Source organism: Fusarium musae, chromosome 3 (assembly GCF_019915245.1).
Source record: "Fusarium musae strain F31 chromosome 3, whole genome shotgun sequence".
In the NCBI taxonomy this organism is placed as follows: domain Eukaryota; kingdom Fungi; phylum Ascomycota; class Sordariomycetes; order Hypocreales; family Nectriaceae; genus Fusarium; species Fusarium musae.
In genome coordinates, this window is record NC_058389.1 from 1,328,488 (window position 1) to 1,348,802 (window position 20,315).

Below are 20,315 nucleotides of genomic sequence, written 5' to 3' on the forward strand. Positions count from 1 at the left end.
CCAAGTACCGTCACCCTTTGATTGCATGTACCTACCCTTACCAGGGCTACCCAACTTGTATCTCGCCTTGGACTTTGGACGAACCTCTTCTTTCTGTCTCCCTTGATCTGAGCCTTTGTCTATTTCAAAGAAACAGCCACAACCTCCTACCAGTTCCTCTACGATCATATCACCCGAAACGATTCAAGTAGACGATATCACCCCCACCAAGATACGATACTGGACACTAGGAACCCTTGACGGACGACATACAGATCAGCGGCTCGTCCTTACATCCTCCCCATGCGACAACAGACTTGACGAGATCGCCGTCGCAGGAGGTGACCAAACCTCTCACCCCTTCGAGCCACAGACGTTCCATTCCTCTGCGCCGCTAGTATCGTGGTGCACTAAGGCCCATGATAACGTAGATTCGACATTCAACATCGTTTCAATAGACAAGCCGGGATACCGCACACAGGCAATCGTGGGCGTGCAAGCCTCCGTTGAGGCCCACCCAGCCGTCGATGATGGTACGTCAATATTCACATACACCAAATGTTTATTTCTCTATACGGAACACGCAATCATGCGCAGTTGGTATAACTGCGCTCTTTTGTTCATATCGTCCCGGCTTTCTCAGGTTGTCGCCACCCATGCTGATCCTAGGTTGTTGTATGCATAGACATCATCTCGACCCCGCGGCGATGTTGGCGGCAGTTTTGCCAGCAGACGCGGCCATTCCAGTCAACTTTCGATTTCTGATCCAAGCCATCATGTCACCGAGGCTATTGGTACCCTGTATGGCGATGAGGACGATTCAGGATCAGAAGGTGGTCGGCCATTGAGTGTAAATCGTCCACTGAGCTTCATAGGCGGCCCGACACCTTACCAAGAATCGCTCCCTCGACCACCCCCAGATGATCGATTTTTGTCTGTAGACACACGAAGAGGACTTAAGCGAACCGATTCCGAATCGTCCGCCGGCGAGACATCACCTGTTAATGGCGACCCGACCAAACGCCCTCAACCGCTTTCACAAGGCCAGCGAAGTAACTCATTTGAACAAGGACCAAAATCACCGTTATCCCCCACGCTTTCACTTCGCGATGTTCAGGCCGACTCGCAATTCTCTCTCACGAACATTGATAATCCGAATGACATCGCTCAGGAGTTGAGTAATTTACAGGCCCTCAGGCGGCTATCGATGGATGTTGGAAACAACAAGGATCCTGATATGCCACCCATGTCTTTAATGGCTATGCCGACCATAGCACCAAGTGGTGACGACGATGAGAACGACCCTTCAAGACTACTCTGGGTGCCCGCTAGAGTGCATCCGGAGTTGGCTCCCGGCGAGTTTAAGTCGTTTCTTGAAAACAGAGTTCATTCGATAAGACGAAGGTCTGGAGACTCTTTTCTATCTGCTGATACTGATACTAGTGAAGGCGACCCGGGCGCTGGGGGCCTAAGAAGAAAGAAGTCCATGCTGTCACGTCAAATAGACAATTCAGGAGACGGCGGTGCTCTCGGTTACATCGATGGTGCTGAGCGATTAGATCGAAAACGCTCACGGGGCCACAGCCATGAACTCAGTCTGGAAGAACTCGTCAAAGATCCCACGAAAGCCGTTCAGAAATTTGCTCAGGAATCTCAAGTGGCACCCTCTGGACCTGAGAGCAATGCAGACGACATGCCAATTTTACCTGCTGCCCCAGGTATGGGACTGCGGAGGTCAACTCGAACAACATATCGCAAGGGCGGTAGCCTGCGTACTGGACCTTTGGCTCGACGGTCTGGACATAGACAACAACCTAGTGAGGATTCGAATTTTGCTGCGCTGGAAGCACCACCCGGTCACGGTCTTACACGAGTCCAGTCGGAGCCTGTGGCAGACAACTACTCACAACAAAATCGCACAGTCAAGCGATCACACAAGTTCTCTCAGGAGTCAGTGGAAGATTTCGATTCATATGATGAAACAAGGCAAGGGGCCAACAACAGCGAGCTCAAACGTGCAGAGACATTTCAAGATCAGCTACCCATCCGGTCTTCGCCGAGTCTTCCAACAATTGAGACCTCAACTTACCAAGACGCTCATGATCAGCATGAACAGAAGTTTCCAAAACGGTCATCGTCCCAAAACGCAAAGACTCACCCTGTTTCTCAAAGAATGTCGGAACCCGAGCCCGTGATAGAGGAAGAACCTAGCCGCCCCAGTCGACGAAGCATTGGCCGACAGCCTGCGTCTCAGCCTTCACAACAGCAGCATACCTCTCGATCATCATATCCTCAAAGCCAATCCTTGAACGATAATCTTGCGGCAAACCCTTCGCTGCTCCCTGGAAGCGGCTCATCGCGAACTGATAGCCTCACTTTCATACCTACACTGAACCAGGATGAGCGAAAATCTGAAAAGAAATCGAAGAAGGATCGGGACGACGACTCAAGCTCGACTAAGTCCTCCGGAAGCGCCTGGAAATGGTTCAAGAGCACAAGTGATGATAAAGAAAAGAAGAAAGAAGAGAGTAAGAAGTCCAAGACTAAATCACTCGGCGAAAGAGTTCAAGACAACGTACGGTTAGATGTCATTCAAACATCGATTGATAAAAATGCTCCCAAGGGTCGTGAGAGTCTGGTCCTTGACCGTGACAACGTGGAAAGCAAGTTGCAGGAAGAACGAAAGAAGGAGAGCCACCGCAAGAGTGATTCCAAGAGGGACAAGGATGGTAGTATCTTCTCGTCCATCTTCGGTGGAAGTAAGAAGAAGGAGGAGAAAGAGCGAAATGCGAAGAAGACACACCATCTCAAGGTTCCCGAGGAGCCAGTATATAAGCCCCTAGTCCCAGATGTGGATTACCACTGGACAAGATTTCCTCTTCTCGAGGAGAGAGCGATATATCGAATGGCTCATATCAAGTTGGCCAACCCCCGTCGGCCCTTGCTCAGCCAAGTTCTACTGAGCAACTTCATGTACAGTTACCTGGCTATAGTTCAGGCGATGCATCCTCAAATGAACGTGCCAATTTCGCCGCAGCAGAAACGCTTGGAGGAAGAAGCTCGACGCAAGCAACAAGAGCAGGAATACCTGGCTCAACAGCAAATGCAGGAAGAGCAAGATGCCCAAGAAGCCATGGATCAATACGACTTCGATTATCATCGGGTAAGAGATACTCAGACAATTATGTAAACGACCTTGCTAATTCGACTACAGGCCGCGGTACAATACGGCGAGTCTGGTAACGGAGAGGTTGATTATGTTGACGATGCTCAGATTTATGAGGATGAGCATGGCACAGATCACCACCAAGACTATGGCTACGACGATCCAGAAGGGTACGGGCCAGGATCCAAGGAATATTACCATCAGTACCATGACAATGGGAACGATCGTCGGCAGGATGGGCGAGAGGATATGTGGTAACAGGCCGAGTAGTTGTGCAAAGCTCATTCGCAGAGTTGATCATTATATATGTTAATGTTTTTATCATCACCGACTATCATTAGCTGCCGGGGCAAGTGCCTCAGACAGCGTGCAGCGTTTTCAATCAGCCCTAGCATATGGCGGAGTTCCGGAAGACGAGCGCACGAGGGCGTAACAGGCTTGCAAACATACACTTCCAATTTCTTTTTCTCCTTTGTGAAAGAAGAATGGCCACGAGATCGGCGTGGAGACAATCTTGTGTGAGCCTTTCTTGGTCTTCCTGTTTTTCCCTGCGCTGTCAGTCTTTGCAATAATGTTTGGTGGAGTTGTTTGTTGTTGGAGCACTGGGATGAGCGTTTATCTTTGAAGAAGCGACGGACTGTCTGGCATAGGAGGAGAAAATAGTTCGTTTTCCTTGGGAGAATAATACTCAAGGTGCTGGTCACATATGTCTTGAACTGCTGTTGACGGTGTCGTCAACAACGATCAGGAACAGCATAAGGTATGAAGCTGTAGGATATGATCTCATAGAGATAGAACTGCTAGTATATGATGTTGGAAGTGTCCTTGAGCATGGTTAAATGTAATGCGAAGCAGTTCGTTCTGTCAAATATGCGCACCTTATTGTTCAATGATATTTCACATCCGGTTTGACACAGGAAACTTTATACGTAGTCTTCACCACTAACGGCTTTCTCAAGGTCTTGAGAGCGTGAAGTGCTTCCTTTACTACCCGTAGTACCAGCTCCAAACGTGCCTCGTCGACGACAAGCCTGATTAATACAGGCAAATTCCGTATGACCGGGCTTTATATATATCTACTAATATTTCCTAGAATCTCTAGAGTTCATGAGAACAGCGCTAACACTACCAGTTGCCTTAACCTCACAGCCTAAGCATGAGGAGGTTAGAGGGATCATTCGGCTGCTGTGCCAACTTTAGCCACAACCGCCAATAAAGTATGTTTGATGAAATAGGACATCCCTTGATGTTGGCAGTGGACTGGGTATCCAGCTGATCAGTGATACTACAGTCAGGGTGTAGATGTTTTGGGCAAGGCACAGAGCCCAGTTCAGTTTCCCACTATCGTCCCCTTGACGTAGACTGCAGTCTGGTGTTGCTAGGGCATATGAGCTTACCACCATCCGTTCCTAGGGATCATTGCAATAGCAGAGAAGGGCACATTTGCGGTTGACAACATTACCGTTATAATGTTCAGGACGCCGCTGGGGGTGTACACATTTGCCTTTGCTTTTACATCCGATCTTAATAAGCCAGAGTTACCAGTTGATGAAGTATTGATCAGGAAGACCGAGACTGAAAGATGACGCAAGCTAGCCTACGGGAGCACTGAAGTCACAGTAGCCTGATGCATCGGTATATCAGTTAGAGATGTCAGAATCAATATTTCATGGCTCTTGCCTGTAAGGAAGAGGTAACTAACTGTGCTGTTCTCGATCTTGGGATTCCGACGAAGGAGAGCCTTATAGAGAGATACCTGCAACGGAAGGATTGTAATAGATGGCAGATGGAACCACGAGACATACCCAAGTTCTGGCGAAATGCTAGCATAACAGAACCGACTCGTTCAGAAGGCTCTGTGTCAAACGTTCCCAGATGTGAAGTTGTGGGAGACCTAAGGCCTCCTGTCAAAGCCTCGAAACTTTGAATCCTGCAGCGAGGTTCTTAGAAGGGTATAGGTGAGATGGAGGTAGCTAATATGGAACTAGAACTTATCTATTCGATTCTTTGCAAAGTTTGATACTAATTGGTTGCCTGGATGTCATTGTATGGCACACCAACTGTGGACTATATAGACAAATCATAGGGGCACCATAAGATAGAAACTGGCATATTTTCATACGTCCAAGTGCTGACAAAACTTCATGATATGAAATGAGTAGCTTGCCAACGATTTCATTTAGATGGTGATACCCGTTCATTGACCATGATCAGTGGGCAAAGAAGCCAGCCGTTGCTAACATTGCGAGCCATGCCATTACTGGTCGGAAGCCGAATCAGTATGGATCCGAAGTATGATCAGATAAGCGCTTAAAGGTTACCATCCGCAGCGGTGATCAGGGGCCGGCGTTTATATGAGGCCCACAAAGCGAAGAGACGACAGCTTCAACTATCTGTCTACGTAGGACACTGACGAATGCCTCGTAATCGAACCTGAGTTCTACTGTTTATGAACAAGCACCCAATATGCAGCTTTGAGGCCCGGGCTGAATTCAATGCAGCTTCTTCGATCCTGATCTTGCTATTGGTCCGGTAGTTAGACTGATGATTTCCTAAACCGGCCAGTTGAAGAAGCAAGGGTCATGACAATGCGGATAGGACAAGTATCGCGTTTGAGTCAAAGTCCATATCGTATACCAACCTAGTAGTGACATAGAATAAACTCAAACCGTCCCAGAGTTAACAACATGTGGTTGAAGTTTATTCACAACGCTCCATCGTTGTGGCTCTCAGCCCAAAACGGCCCAACAGGAACAACCTTGGCATCTGCATTATCTGTGCCTGTGTCATGCAATATTATGGTGTTGGTCTGTTCCGTACTCCGTATATGGAGACATACATATTACCAACACCAGGAATAATAGATAGGTAGTGACGAGGGTCAAATGAACGGTTGTGGGCTCAGTCTTGTTCCTCCAATCCCAACATTTTTACTCCTGACTCTTTACTCCTGACTCCTTGGCGGCAAATGGCGTCGGTGGAGGCAAAACTGTTCCAAGAATTCGTGATGAGCGCCCTCGCTTTTGTTCGTTCAGCTAGAAAAAAGCAAGCCTAGAAAAGCATAAAAGAGTCGATCTATTCCCAACGAGAGACATTTTCGGCATGGTAAGGAATGTTGCATTGCGCATTGATATAATAAAGTTGCGGCTTGTAGACTATCGGCCGAGTCTAACGAACGGCACGGCTGGGTAGCAAGGTAATATTGTACATCCTGTGAATGACCAAGCGAAAAGAAGAAGAAAATGAAAGTCTCGTTGCCCGTAAATGAAGAAACATCCTTTCCAATTGCGGTCCCAATAACTCATCGTACATACGGAGTACAGACAGATACCTTAGACAATCTCTTATTCGGGTGTTGGTAAGATCGAACCATGGTCCAAGCTCAAATCCTCATGGCTCGGCTGTAAGGGGTAGCGAGAAGACGACATCATTATGGAGTCCTTGGCGTCAAAGCTCATTCTAGCACTGCTGCTGGTCCTGATGTGCTGTCTCGGCGTAGCTTGTTGTTGAGTCCGTTGAACAGACGGCCTATTGACTCCTTTCGTCCTCTTCGGGGAACTCTTTCTGTGACTAGCGAGTCGACGCGGTCCATGGCATCAATGAAGATATGGAAGTCGACATCATCTTCGTAGCTGAGGTTCTCATCGCGCAGAGACATGTACTCCAACTCGTGATGGCTCAGAGTACTCTCATTTGATGCTGTTGATGAGGTTCTTCTCGATTTGATAGGGCTGCTGGCTGCACTGTTGGTCTGGCTGGACATGATTGGTCGAAAGAGTGAAGTAAGAAATGTGTTTCAGATTGATTGTGTGTAGATGGCTCGGAAACAACAGTGAATTGAAGATTAATAGTGGTATGAAGATTGAGTATGAAAGAAGGAAGTTAATTGAGCAGGGGGGGAGAGCTCTAGGTATATAAATTATACTTCGTTATACTTTTTATGGGGAGGGGGGATGGAATAGTAGACTAGAATACGAATCTATCGAGGAGCCGCATATAATATGATGAAAGCTGACATGTCGTGCTTCCTCGGGGAGCGCAATGGCAAATCAGTCTAAGATTGTCAGCTTCGCTTCCTAAAGTAGTGCCAATCAGTTCCTTGCCCGCACCCAGGGGACCGTGACGGGTTCTCGGACCACATGTAACGCTATCAACAAGCGCATTTCTCGGCACTGTCAGTTATCAGCCAGCGGTGTACGCCACCCATTTCCACACGTTGGGCGATGCTGTCAAGTTAGTGCCTTGCGTGCGTATCTGTTATGACACTATGGATGACGACTGCACCACCAAAATAGATGGGCGGATATACAAGTACGGGTTGGATTGGATGGATGCTAAAACCAGGTGATATTTCTAACAAATGACATTGGATCTTATACAGCTTGGGGTGAACATGGACCCTTTTATTTCTTCGGCTCCTCCTTCTTCTCCTCAGGCTTGGGCGTTGGAAGCTTGAAAGACTCGGGTGTGCGGTCCTGTCCGGCTCCAACGGGCTCCCACGCACTGGAACCACCCTCAAAGTTACGGAAGGCCTGGGTGAGCTCCAGAGGCTCGGTGACGATACGCTTCTTCTCCTCATCGTATCGGATCTCAGTGTAACCAGTCAAGGGGAAGTCCTTTCGCAGAGGGTGACCCTCGAAACCATAATCCGTCATGATTCGTCGGAGATCGGGGTGACCGGCAAAGAAGACACCGAAAAGGTCGTACACTTCTCGTTCGTACCAGTTGGCACCATCAAAAAGTCCGGTAATACTAGGGACAGGAGAAGCCTCATCGGCGTAGGTCTTGACACGGATTCGGGAGTTGTGACGGACCGAAAGAAGGTTGTAGACGATTTCGAAACGGTTCTCGCGCGTGGGGTAATCCGCAGCAGTAATGGTGCTAACCTGGGTGAACTCAGCGGCAGTGTTGTCTGTCATGTTTTAGCAGTTGCCTCGTGACCAATTGACGTGTAACGGACATTTCAAGAAGCTGAAGACAGGGTAGACACCCGAGGGAGAGATATAGATGGTGAGTTCGTCCTTCCAGACGGAGAACTGCTGGATGTACTTGGGCAGAACACCCATCAACCAGGCACCATAGCGGTGCATGTTGTCCGACTTGCTCTGGTATTTGTCGGCAGGGTTGACGATCGGGGCCTTCAGGACGCTGGGGTGATCTCGGGGGGCCTTTCGCAGGTTGGGAGACTCCTTCGGCATTGCGACATATTGACGGGCAGTGCTGGACAAGCAACGGATTGCTTGCTCGTTACGGAGCTGGACGGAGGGCTTCGCGGGTCGTAGAGCTGAGGCCAACGCCCTGCTTCGAGAAATGCTTGTCGCCATGGCCGGTTGTGTGACGATTCGAGGCCAATTGGCGATGCAAGATGTCGTCGAGACGAAATACCTTACGGTGTTGGTAATGATGCCGCAAGCATTGGCTCGAGAATCTTAGCGGCAGAAGCGTGAATGAGATTTCCCGCACTTGAGCCGACAATAACGCTATACCTTGCCTTCAGTGCTTCTCTCTCATAGAATTAGGTACCCCGCTATTTTACGTGTCCTTTGTCGACCTTCAATGACGAGTATGCCTACACGTGATTCGAGCTGGAAAGCTAGACCGAGAATAGCTTAGCTGTATTTTCCATCTTTCACTTTCCCGCAGCCTTGATGCATACCAAACACAGTTCCTCTCCTTGTACTCACATATCCATTTCCACCCATCGCACCTCGAACTTACTATTTCTTGTCTTTCACCTTAATTACAACCTCTCACAATGGCGCCACAAGATTCATTCATAGAAGATGAGGAGGATACCTGGTATGATTCACCGCCCGCCTGGGGGTGGCGCTTGCAGCGCACTGCTCCTTGGGTAATGTTTGGTACCCAAAACTGACCTCTTGATAGCCCCCTCTGCATCGAAGAGTTTGATCTTTCGGATAGGAATTTCAGACCTTGTCCTTGTGGCTACCAGGTATGATAAGAACAACACTTGACAGTCAAGCTTGACCTTTCGGCCACGTTTGCTAACTTAAAGGCTGCAGGTGTGCCAGTTTTGTTTTAACAACATCAAAAATAATATGAACGGCCTCTGTCCCGCTTGCCGACGACCCTACGACGAAAAAACTATACAGTGGAAAGTTGTTACGCAAGAGGAGTATGATGAACCCCTTGCCACCATTGTGCTATGCTGACCAACTCCTCAGGGTCGCCGAGTTTCGGGCCAATATTCAAAAGAACCAAAAGAAGCGAGCTCTAGATCAGCGACAAAAAGAACTACAGAAACGCGAAGCCGAAAAGGAAAACCGTAAAAATCTGATCGGCGTTCGTGTTGTCCAAAAGAACTTGGTCTATATCACGGGTCTTGCACCGACTGTTCGAGAGGACGAACTTCTCAAGACGCTACGAAAGCCCGAGTTCTTCGGCCAGTACGGAAACATCCAAAAGATATCCATTAGTAACCGAAAGAGCTCTGATGGCCAACATCAGTCGCTTGGCATTTACGTGACTTTCGAACGACCGGAAGAAGCGACACGGTGCATCCAAGCTGTGCACGGATCCCACAACGGTGATCGAGTCCTAAAGGCGCAGCACGGCACGACGAAATACTGTTCAGCTTGGTTAAAGAACGAAAAATGCGGCAATCCTGGTTGCATGTTCTTGCATGAACAAGGCGATGAAGAGGACAGTTACTCACGACAGGACTTGTCCTCTATGAACAGTATAGGGTCTCAACGGCCTCTCCCCGGAGGCAGTTCGCGATCGGCTTCCCGACAACAGATTTCCCATCCTACGCCGCCCCCCGTCGTATCCCATTCGATGACACGCTCCATTAGTAAAGAGGGTTCTGAGAATGGTGCCGATGGATCAGCTTTACCTTCCTCGGCCAACTGGGCACGCAACCCACAGCGAAGTCGTAGAGGTAGCCTTGCTACTAGTGGTGCTGCTTCAAGCCCTGCTATTTCAACAGCTCAGCCTGTTACCGCAGAGCCTGTGCCAGAAGAAGCGGTCGAAGAGGAAGATGAGGATGAGTTGGAGGAAGAGGAACAACAACAACCGGACCCAGTTGCTGGGCCGTCATCATCAAGGAGCCGGGAGCCTGAATCACCCGCGCCAACTCAAGAGTCGCCTGATACATGGCTTAAGGAGATCTACAAGACACTGCAAAGTTGTCCTATGCCTATCTTTCCTGATTTTGACGAAGACCAATATCCACCTATGTTTGATCCTCGCGGTGGTGAGAAGCGCCGGGCCATGCGAGAGGAGGAGGATTCACGTTTGACCGGAGAACAAGAAGAACAACCTGAGGTTCGCGAGCCATCGGAAGGAGAACCTGAGACCGGTGGCAGCCTTGCTCTGGGAGGAGAGCCTGAAGACCGTGATACTTCTAGCGACAACCGAGGCTTTGATCGCCGACCTAGCACTCAGCCTCCCATTCAGCGACTTTCTACTGACGGGCTCTTTGGACCTTCTCTCACCGGAGCTTCACCCTTTGGTCAGAGCTCGGGGAATCCTGGCTCGCGGTCTATGACACCGCAGCAGTTGTATCTTCGATCTCAGGGCGGATTTGGCGATGCCCCTCCTGGCATAACCAGCCAAAGCAATGCTTTCCAGAACCATGGTCAAAGCCAAGGTCAAGGCCACAACCGTCAATCCTCTCGATTTAGCTTTGCCAACGACAACGCGAGCTCTTCTACCAACGTCAAGGTCGCAGCTAACCCGCGTATCATGGCCCAGCAATCCTCTATGATGCCCAACACGTTTCCATCGCAGAGCAGCAACCAGTTTTACGGTGCCTCCATGCCTGGACCTCCTCCTGGTCTGAAGTCCACCGGCACTCCCCCTAGCATGTTCGGCCAGTTTGGTGGACAGGGCTTTGGCGCCCCCAAGGACAATTCAAGTGAGCTTCTTCAGAGTTTAATCGGCCGCGGTCGGGCTGGTAACAACCAGTCCCACGACGCGGGAAAGCGTGAGTTTATGATTTCTTCTTATTCAAACCAGTACCCACCATCCTCTACCTCAACCCCAGCTCCTTCTTCCGGGCTCCTGCCGCCTCTCTATGGTAATACACCTGGAGGGTACCAAGACATGGGCTCTAAGCAGAAGAAGAAGGGAAAGAAGCACAGACATGCTAACACTTCCTCCTCCGGGGGGAGTGGCTTAGTAGATCTTGCAGACCCGAGTATCTTGCAGGCGCGAATGCAGCACCAGTCTCAAGGCAGCGCCGGAGTCGGACAGGGCTTGTTTGGCGGTCAGAGTCAAGGTGGGTACAGTCATAACATGATGTATAATGCGGGCTATGGACGGTGGTAGTTTTGGTGTTTCTCGGAGTTGTTGCAGTCTGGGAGGGTCATGTTTGGTATCCTCTCATCGGTATCGGCTTTTTCTTCTTCTTCATGCACAATGGGGGGCGTTCTTCGGAAATCAGGGTCAGGGCGAGAAAAGTTGCTTTTCATCGTCCTCGGGGGACACGAGTTTCAAACGCATCTTGATTCAGCAGCATTTGCGTGATTAATGCTGCTCTGGGAGGTCAGCTTTTGCATCAGGCGTCATCTATGTTTTATTGGGGAAAACGGAGGACGACGAGAGAATATCTCGAGTCTCCGTCCTCCGACTTTTACCGGTCTATGGATGACCGCGCATGGGGGTCCACGTCAGGCAAGCCATCATCGTCTTCCACAAGCCCCCTATGTATGTTAACAAATGTCGATTTTCATCCGCCTAGGTTTGGCGGTATCCTTGGTCAGAAATAGCAATGCCCTCTATTCTCTCCAGATCGCCTGTTCTTGTCGTTGTCCCCCGTGGAAGACGATGTCGGTCGCCGTAGCATGACCCTGTCCCCGAAGTCTTGTATATAAATGGGGTGTTGCTCTCGTAGCGTAGTCTTGTGTTTTGCTTTACATTCAGACTGAGTGACTGAACCTGTGCTAACAAGCGTTCAGATGATGAGCTCCCATCCCTGGACGAGGCTACGAATTCTGTCGACGCTCTAGTTTCTGACGACCCTATACTGCCACCAATTGGTCTGGAAGGTCGCACATCTGTGCCTCCAGGCTTATCGTTACCCCCAGGAATACCAGCCAACATATCGAGACCTCCATCTACTCAAGGTCATGCAAAACTCACCAACATTGTGCCAGCGTTGCCTAGAATGCCACCCCCTGGACTCTCACAAGGTTCTCTAACGCCTGACCAGTCGCCTGCAAAGCTAAACCCAACGACACCTGTCTTGGAAGCAAAGAAAAATATCAAGTCTCTGGCGGCTGAAAGCGGACTCTCGCGAGAAATCACGACACAATCGCAACCGAAGCTTACAAAGGCAAGTTTCTTACAGGACGAGGACTTTCCGGCTTTGGATGCATCGAAGAACAAGAGTCGACCCGCAACGCCTACATCCAAGGCTACGCCAAAGGCCAAACGCCATGCTGAGAGGATTGTGGACAGAATGATGGCCAAGGCTGGAGCCAGCCTAGAGAGCACGACTCAGGAAACCAATGCCGAGGAGACCAAGGTTCAAGAGACCAAGGCTCAAGAAGTTAAGGTAAAGGAGACCAAGGCCCAGGAAGCGAAACCTGCATCATCGTCTCAGGCAGCAGACAAGAAGCCCACTGCTGTCAACACTCAGGTTGGAAAGAATGTGGCTGTGAAGACCAGTGAACTATCTGCAACAACTGAGAAGTCAACAACAGAGACCTCCGCTGCCTTTCCTCCATTGCCCACAGCCTCGTCTAACGCAATTGCATCCCCTGTCACACGCACAGCACCAAAGACGCTGCGTGTCATTGCAACTCCCAAGACTGAGGCACCTCCTCCTGCCTCTCCTGCCTTGACCATGGCATCGGTTGCGTTGTCAGGCACTTCCAGAGCCGTTTCCGGTAGTTACAGGCCAGATACACCTGCGAGCGAGATGATTAGTGACAACGCCTCGGTGGTGTCTGCCTCTGTGACCCATTCTCGGGCAAGCTCGCCACCCCCGAGCAGAATTGGGTCTGCTGCGGTAAGAACCACAACCAAGAGTCAACAGCGAAAGCAACGAAAAGATGTTTTGAAGCAAGAAACAAAGTTGATCGCTGAGGCTCCCATTGCAGAGGCAGAGGTGCATGCTCCTATCATGGGGCGCAAGAAGAAACAGAAGAAGGAAAAGCCCGTCAAGGCGACCCAACCAGATGCTTCTACTATCCCTGAGACTCCAACAGACGAGCCGTCCCAGCCACTATCTCAGCAAGAGCCCGTCAAGGTGCCCGAAAGAGAGACAGAAGAGAAGCCTGCCAAGAGCAAGACTTCTCAAAAGAAGTCAACCAAATCCAAGGGCAAAACAAAGGAGGTAGAGACTCAACCGACTCCTCCTCCTCCGGCGTCTCCTAAGGAGTCTATCCCTGATACTCAGGAGCCACCTGCAAGACCACAGCCTGATCCTGCCTCGGTCTTTTCTGAGGTTAAGAACACTCTCTGGGCTTCGAGTGTAGATAAACTCCAACTGTTTAAGCCCATCGCCAACGGCTCATCTCGCACCGACTATAGTGCTGCTAAGAACAACGCCAACAAGGCTGAGCATTGTAAGGACTGCTCTTGCAAATGTGGAGAAATTCAAGATGAGGATCTTGCAGCGCTGCGCGCAGGGAAGCCTGTCCGAAAACAATTCCACGTTGATGGTAGCCGCATGCTCATTACCCCCAATGGTGACTGCATACGTGGTCTGACCCCTGAGGAAGAGGACGCTTTTCTGGAACTTCAAGCTGCCATTGCTAAAACGGCAGAGAACCCTGGATCGTTTATTGCCCCTCGACATCAGCCTGGTAGTGGAGCATTCTCTCTTATTAAGGGCCGAGCTGTTCCCAATGGACGTCCCAACATCTTCCCCGCCACTGCCCAGCTCCAGTCCCAGGACCCCATCGGAAAGCTTCAGCGAGAGGACGCGCTTAGCTACATCAACCAGTACGTTCTTCCTCGCCTCAACCTAGGTGCTACGAACATGGGATTTCCTAAGGGAGCATCCCCTACCAAGGATGCGGCTGCTGCGAGTCTTAACTCTCTCGCACCCTACTTCTATGGTCCCGATGCTGCCGCCGGTGTGGGTATTTACAGCCCTCCTGATGGAGCGCGGGCGATGCAGGACTTCAGCTCAGCTGGAATGTCGAGTGAAGAGCGTGGAAAGAACTTCGGCATGGGTGTTGGTGGAATGCCCCTGATGAGTGTCGAAGATGCAGAGGGTGCCCTTGCGGCTGCTCGACGAGAGACTGAGAAGTTGGAGAAGGGATTGAACCAGGTAATCAAGCGCAACAGACGACTTGTCCTTGGAGGAAACAACTAAAAAACAAAAACGCCACATCGCATTGTAACAACACACTGTATTATGACCAGGGGAGTTGGGGACCTTCAATCGATGACATATTGAAGCTGTATGATGTTATGAAGCAAAAGCATTCCACAAAGCGACGGATGGCTTTGTATGATAATCGATAGGATCAGCGTTAGACCAGTGTAACTAGGAATCATAAGCGTATGAAGAATTAGCATAAAAAAATGGAATTACGGGACACTCAGTCCTGTACAGGATGATTCGTCAAACTGAAAAGCAACATCTGAGAGCCGTACGTGAATGTTTCTCAAAAGCCCTCGACAATCTTGATTATGTCCTATTTATCAACACATGGACAAGTGCTAACGTACGTATGCAAATATTCAAGAACTAGTAACCTATTTGGGTATCAAACATCTTCCTTTTCTCCATCCTTCTTCCTATGATATGCATCATCTGGTGACCGTCGACGATCTGCCCCAAGAGCCCTCCTTGCATCAGCCGTGACCTGCTTCTTCCCCTCGATAGATAAAGACTCCCGAAGTCTCTCAAGGAGTCTATCCAGAATCCACTCCGTCTCTTCTTGACTTCCCATGAGCGGACTCCGATTTCCTACCCAGGACCAAGCCGTTGTATCATCAGAGACCACGTCCTTTTCACCTTCAGCAGTCTCATTTGTTTTCCTGCGATGAGGGTGATGGCGATGATGATGCCGACTACTTGGCTGTGCTTTTCCATGTGTTTCGGCATTGCTCTCATCCTCGCCGATGAGCTTAAGATACCATGCCCACTGCTCAAAGGAGTATTTGTGTGGCTTTGATGACTTGAGGTGGTTCGTGAGGACCTGGATTTCTGAAATGAGGAGGAAGTGGAAGTTTGTTCCCGTTGGCAACTCCTCGTGGGCGTCTCGAAGACGAGATAGAGAACGACGAACTCGAGCTGTGAAAGTTGAATTATTCCGTTCTTGGCCTGGTCGCGGATCTGCTGGGTCGTCGTCTTCTCCAGTTTCTGAGCGTCTGGGCCGTCCCCGAGCGTGTTCGTCAAGTCTGTCCTCTTCCTTCTTGGTCATCGAGTCTGAAGTATCAGTGCTTGAATTCTTCGAAGCTGGTTTCTTTTCCCGGTTTAGGGGCGGCGGCTCTGTGTAATCAGCATACATCAGACCAAAGGTACATCTGTTGATGATGTATTTGAGATCGCTCTTGAAGTTGTCCTCTCCTGGGAGAATAGTGACATTTCCAAGACGAAGCGTTCCATTACGGATTAATTTGACAACGGTGTCCCCGGCATTTGAGATAAGGACTGTCATTGTGGGCAATGCAAGCAAAGACCAAAAGACGAAAAAGGACTTCCCAGCGTTCGAAATAGGAGTCACGTCGCCGTATCCGATTGTTGTGAGACTGACGAAGCAAAAGTAGAAGCCATCAAAGTATTTCCAGCCTTGATAATCTTCTTCGCACTTGACAAAGATATAGGCGCCCAAGAGCCATAGGATAAGCCACACGCCGGTTGAGATACCCATGGCGACCCAACGACGACGATATGATGTCTGGGCTTGAATCTTACGCATGAGATCGAATTCTGCCTTTCGACGCTCATATTCTGTTGCCGGTAGTTGATTGTTTGATTGCCCACCCTGGGAAACCCTAGAGTCTTGTCGTCGTGGCTCTCGAATCGGCTCGAGTACCTCATCCTGGCCTTTCTTGGTCATGGTTCGGACAATCCGTCGGCGTTTCTTCTCTTCCATCCTGGCATCAACTTGTTTCTTGCCTCGCTCGAGGACAAGACTGCGGATAGAACCGATGACCAAACCGAGACTGATGACGCCGACCAGAGCATATGGCATCATGAGAGCTCGTCCTAGATTTGTTTGAGCTGTGAAATCACCAAACCCGACGGTAAATAGAGTGACATCTGCCCAGTATACGGTGTCCAGATAGTTCCAGTCTTCGATATTGGAAAACACAACGGCTCCGACTAGTAAGTACAGCAGAAACATGATAGTCTGCAACATGAGAGTCCGTTGGCTGGGTGTCAAGTTGAAGTCGTTGGGATAATGACCAACGGATGCTCCATAGAATGTTATCACCATAAGAGAAGCATCGACAAAGTAGAGAATCGCAGCCCATATGCCGTAGTAAAACGCCTGAGACCATATGAGCTCATTCTTCGGGTGATCAAAGCCTTCATAGAGCGGTCCAGAGGCTGTAGCTAGAAGGGAGATGAGCAGAATAGCAGAGATGTACCATCCGATGATGGTGAGTGGCTGAGCAATAGTAAAGCGTACACGGCGTGTCATGTTTAGTAAGAGGAAGATATTTGATATGATGGCCATGCCGAGCTGGATAGCGTTTATGACGGTGAGCCATATTGGGTCAGCGACAAAAACTGCCTCCTTGAGAGGCTGACTGGGAATGTAGTGCTGTCTCCATGGGCGCACGAGAGCGCAGATACTGAAGGCTGAAGCAACTGGACCGAGGGTGCCGGCAATCATGGGGAATGCTGAGGAAGCAAACCACCAGCGGCTGAATAGTTAGAGATGAGTATAACGTGATGGGAGTGAAGTGAAGTGAAGTGAAGCGAAGCTTACTTTGGAGCCAGATGAGCATCATCGTTTCCTATGCGTCTGTCATGAGAGACAGACTCTTCAATAATGTCAGTCTCCTGTTGGATATTATCTCCGAGATCCCCGTCGTCCATGAGGATATCCCAAGCTTATGGCGATTCGATATCAAGGATAGAGTCGATAACAAGGTACCATATCCTAGATAAGATAATGGCAGTCTGCAGTGTAAGTCAATGCTTATAGAATTCTTGGCAAAAAGAAGGGATCCATATCGATTTAAGGAGGATGGATATTCAAAAGAAAGAATTCTTGGCGTGGGGATAAACATGCACATGCCCATTGGAATGACGTCGGGCTAGATCAGATCTTTTTGGAGGGAAACAAACGGGTTTTGATCACGAGCTAAACCAACTTTACGCGGGTTGCATGGCCTGTCAGAGACAAGGGATATCATTCCATGGGGATTGAGTTGGTGGTGATCTAGCGGCTACAGCGGCTCAAACCAGGGGAATTAATGCAGGATCTAAGGAAAGACGGCATCTGACTGCGTTAGTGGTTACTCAAGGTTTATCAATTCGATCATTGCTCAAACGATGAATATTGGTTATTACCGGATCGTCATTTGTGGGGTGAGCATTGTCTGGCCAATGATATTAAGGAATCATGCAACGTTCAAATTCCACTCTCCAGCCAAAACAAGCCCTTCCTCATCTCATGCGTTATTCAAGGGCTCTTAATATTGGTCTTTCGACGGAACATTTTGTGCTTCTCTTTAATTGATTTAGTGTTGATTCCAGCCTCATGGAACTCGGGGCTTTTTTAAGTTGAATCGGCACATGACACACGAAATAATCGACCTTTGAAACCACGCGTCGTCTCATCTTCACCCACCACAGAGCGTCTAAGCCAAACAAACAGTTGTATCTCAACTTCCATTGACTAATCTTCTTGTTGAAGTCTTGGAAACAAAACTAGTTATCCCTTACCATATGGATTGGTAATGCTGTAGCAGCATGCAAAGATGCCTCTATCTCCGAACCCTTCATCGTGCTACCCGTAGTCGACTCGCCAATCCTCCCCACAGACCATGGCAGCGACTCTATAGCATCCGGAGCCATGACCGTGTTCAAGTCCGATGCGGTTCAGCTGGCCATGTGAGCATTGAGTAAGCCATAACCCCATACTCCTGAATGCATGACTAATGCTTCACAATAGCCTCATCAACATTACTGAGCAGCCAGACTCTCCACTCTTCATTCAACTCCCAGCTTCACCCGTGGATGGTAATCAACCTCCCCATATCCCCAGATTTCTCCAAGGGAAGCCGCTTGCCAGCATCAACTATCGTTGGAACTTCTTCGACGATGAGTCGAGTGAAACTGCTCCAGTCGACGATGTCTGGCCAACGCCAATCCACGATACCTTCTTCGCCTATCAGTGGATAGTCGAGAATCTTGCTCCAGAAGGTCTCAAGAGGCGTAGTATCTATGTCTATGGCTCTCATCTAGGCGCAAGTCTCGCTTCATCTCTGGCACTCTCGGAGTCACGACCGCACAAACCATTTGCGGTCCGGGGTTTGGTGGCATATAACGGAATCTACAATTGGACCATGTTCTTCCCGGACCATCCAGCAAATCAGCTCGGAAAGTATGCAAATAACAGAACCAACTACTACCGGCCTCGAGAGGGAACGTACGTGCACTACCTTCAGCAGAACCTACCGATCTTCTTCCAGTCAACGGTCGACATGTTCGATGTCTTCGCCAGCCCAAGCCTCTTCTTCCACAATCCAGGATTAAAAGTTCCTTCGTCTTACCACCTGTCGGAAGAAGAGTCTGCAGCCATCGAAGTCCTGACCAACCCGAATGCCGAGTTCAATATGAAAGAAAAGACACCACGTATGTCGAGGCTGGTGTTTCCGCCCCGCAAATCGACGCTCAAGATCCCCGAGACACTTCTGCTGTACGACACACTTCCTGTGCCGACAGCGACGAACAGATCGGGCCGGCCATTTGGTGGGAAACAGTGGGGAAACAGCTTAGAGCTGCAAGCGCGCGAACTGGGCGAGATGATGCAGCGAAGTATCCAGATGGTCGAGCTGAAGGAGAGAGGATACTGGGACGCGGATGTTGGGATGTGGGAGAATGAGCCACGTCGACGGGTCAAAATGGAACATGCTGGGGAAGAGTCGGAGGATATGGTGATGGATTCAAAGGGAGAGAAGGTGGTGGAAGAGTGGTTGACAGAGAGACTGTCACCAGAGAATCGATCTCATGATCACGTAGGTAGCAATACATAGATAGACATGTACAGTACAAGCAACACATGCAGCAATAGTTCGAATGTTGGTTGATAAAGAGTTGCCCTATTTTGGGGTAGCACAGCGCTAAAGCAGCGACGGAGCATTGAGAAAGCTTGTCTGGTGGGGTAATATGCGATTGGATCCCTTGATAACATCGAGCGAGCGAGACGTATCTCTTTGTGTCGTTCGAGTCTAGAACGAGCGGCTGAAGCACTTTATCAGCCAAGTTTGAGAAGCTGACTCGAGGAGATGTACAAGAGAGTACTTGATTAACAGGGAAATACAGTCAATCACGACAGACAGTGCCTATAAGTCGACTTTGTAGGTAGGTAGGTACAGTACCGTACCTGTCACTGATAGTGATTGACTCACTACTAAATGACAAGTGGACCAGCGGCTAATCAATGCACGGTGTCGTCAGGGCGGTCTCCCGTCGTTTTCAATATTAGCGTCCAGGGTCACAAGGCCTGACATGTCTAGCATCCAATGTCTCCCGTCTCTTCTGGACCCTTGACATTTCCCCTACAGTGTCAGTTTCACCTCTGATGAAATTCCACAAGAGAAATCACAGAGTCAACAAGAATGCAAGATTATAAGGATTGCACGTAATTGTCCATGTCTCGACTCTCGACTCCCCCCTGGATAATTCACTCCTCCAAGTACCAGGGGTAATCTGCCGATAATCAAGATCAAGTTATTATTGCCTACTCCGTAAATATAGGCACTAAATTACCCGGTGGATCCTCTGTCACCACCCCTGGAAATGCTTGTTTTTCAGTGGCTGCCTCAGATTCCAGTTCCAGTTCCAGTTGGAATCCTTGGATGCGCAAGGATGCTTCAGTTGAGATTAGGTTGGATTGCATCCAATGTCACCCACTACCGTTACCGCTGCCTCTGCTCTGCCTCTTGTCTGTATAGTCATGTACTGTACATGACTTACGAACTGGTCATGGCTGAGCAGTTTCATCTCCCGTCTGCCCGCCTCTATTCTTATCCTTATCCTTAACCTTCCTTCACCTTCCAACCA

General features: G+C 49.4%; 6 protein-coding genes across 6 annotated transcripts; 3 read left to right on the forward strand and 3 right to left on the reverse strand.

The window, feature by feature from the left end:
• Positions 1–506: 506 nt before the first annotated feature.
• Positions 507–3,403, forward strand: J7337_003880 (uncharacterized protein; the record flags this gene model as incomplete). The annotated part of the gene is made up of 3 exons (XM_044821589.1): positions 507–512; positions 665–3,142; positions 3,194–3,403. 3 exons carry the CDS (start codon positions 507–509, stop codon positions 3,401–3,403), a joined length of 2,694 nt encoding a protein of 897 aa, XP_044682922.1.
• Positions 3,404–6,599: 3,196 nt separating this feature from the next.
• J7337_003881 (uncharacterized protein) lies at positions 6,600–6,908 on the reverse strand (the record flags this gene model as incomplete). Its single annotated transcript, XM_044821590.1, has 1 exon — positions 6,600–6,908. The coding sequence occupies one exon, from the start codon at positions 6,906–6,908 to the stop codon at positions 6,600–6,602; it is 309 nt and encodes a 102-aa protein (XP_044682923.1).
• Positions 6,909–7,548: 640 nt separating this feature from the next.
• Positions 7,549–8,469, reverse strand: NUO31 (NADH-ubiquinone oxidoreductase 30.4 kDa subunit, mitochondrial; the record flags this gene model as incomplete). Its single annotated transcript, XM_044821591.1, has 2 exons — positions 7,549–8,057; positions 8,106–8,469. The coding sequence occupies 2 exons, from the start codon at positions 8,467–8,469 to the stop codon at positions 7,549–7,551; spliced, it is 873 nt and encodes a 290-aa protein (XP_044682924.1).
• A 431-nt stretch (positions 8,470–8,900) lies between these two features.
• J7337_003883 (uncharacterized protein) lies at positions 8,901–14,435 on the forward strand (the record flags this gene model as incomplete). The annotated part of the gene is made up of 3 exons (XM_044821592.1): positions 8,901–8,944; positions 9,331–11,387; positions 12,067–14,435. The coding sequence occupies 3 exons, from the start codon at positions 8,901–8,903 to the stop codon at positions 14,433–14,435; spliced, it is 4,470 nt and encodes a 1,489-aa protein (XP_044682925.1).
• A 397-nt stretch (positions 14,436–14,832) lies between these two features.
• On the reverse strand, positions 14,833–16,914 carry J7337_003884 (uncharacterized protein; the record flags this gene model as incomplete). The annotated part of the gene is made up of 1 exon (XM_044821593.1): positions 14,833–16,914. The coding sequence occupies one exon, from the start codon at positions 16,912–16,914 to the stop codon at positions 14,833–14,835; it is 2,082 nt and encodes a 693-aa protein (XP_044682926.1).
• Positions 16,915–18,102: 1,188 nt separating this feature from the next.
• Positions 18,103–19,285, forward strand: J7337_003885 (uncharacterized protein; the record flags this gene model as incomplete). The annotated part of the gene is made up of 2 exons (XM_044821594.1): positions 18,103–18,140; positions 18,202–19,285. 2 exons carry the CDS (start codon positions 18,103–18,105, stop codon positions 19,283–19,285), a joined length of 1,122 nt encoding a protein of 373 aa, XP_044682927.1.
• Positions 19,286–20,315: the final 1,030 nt, after the last annotated feature.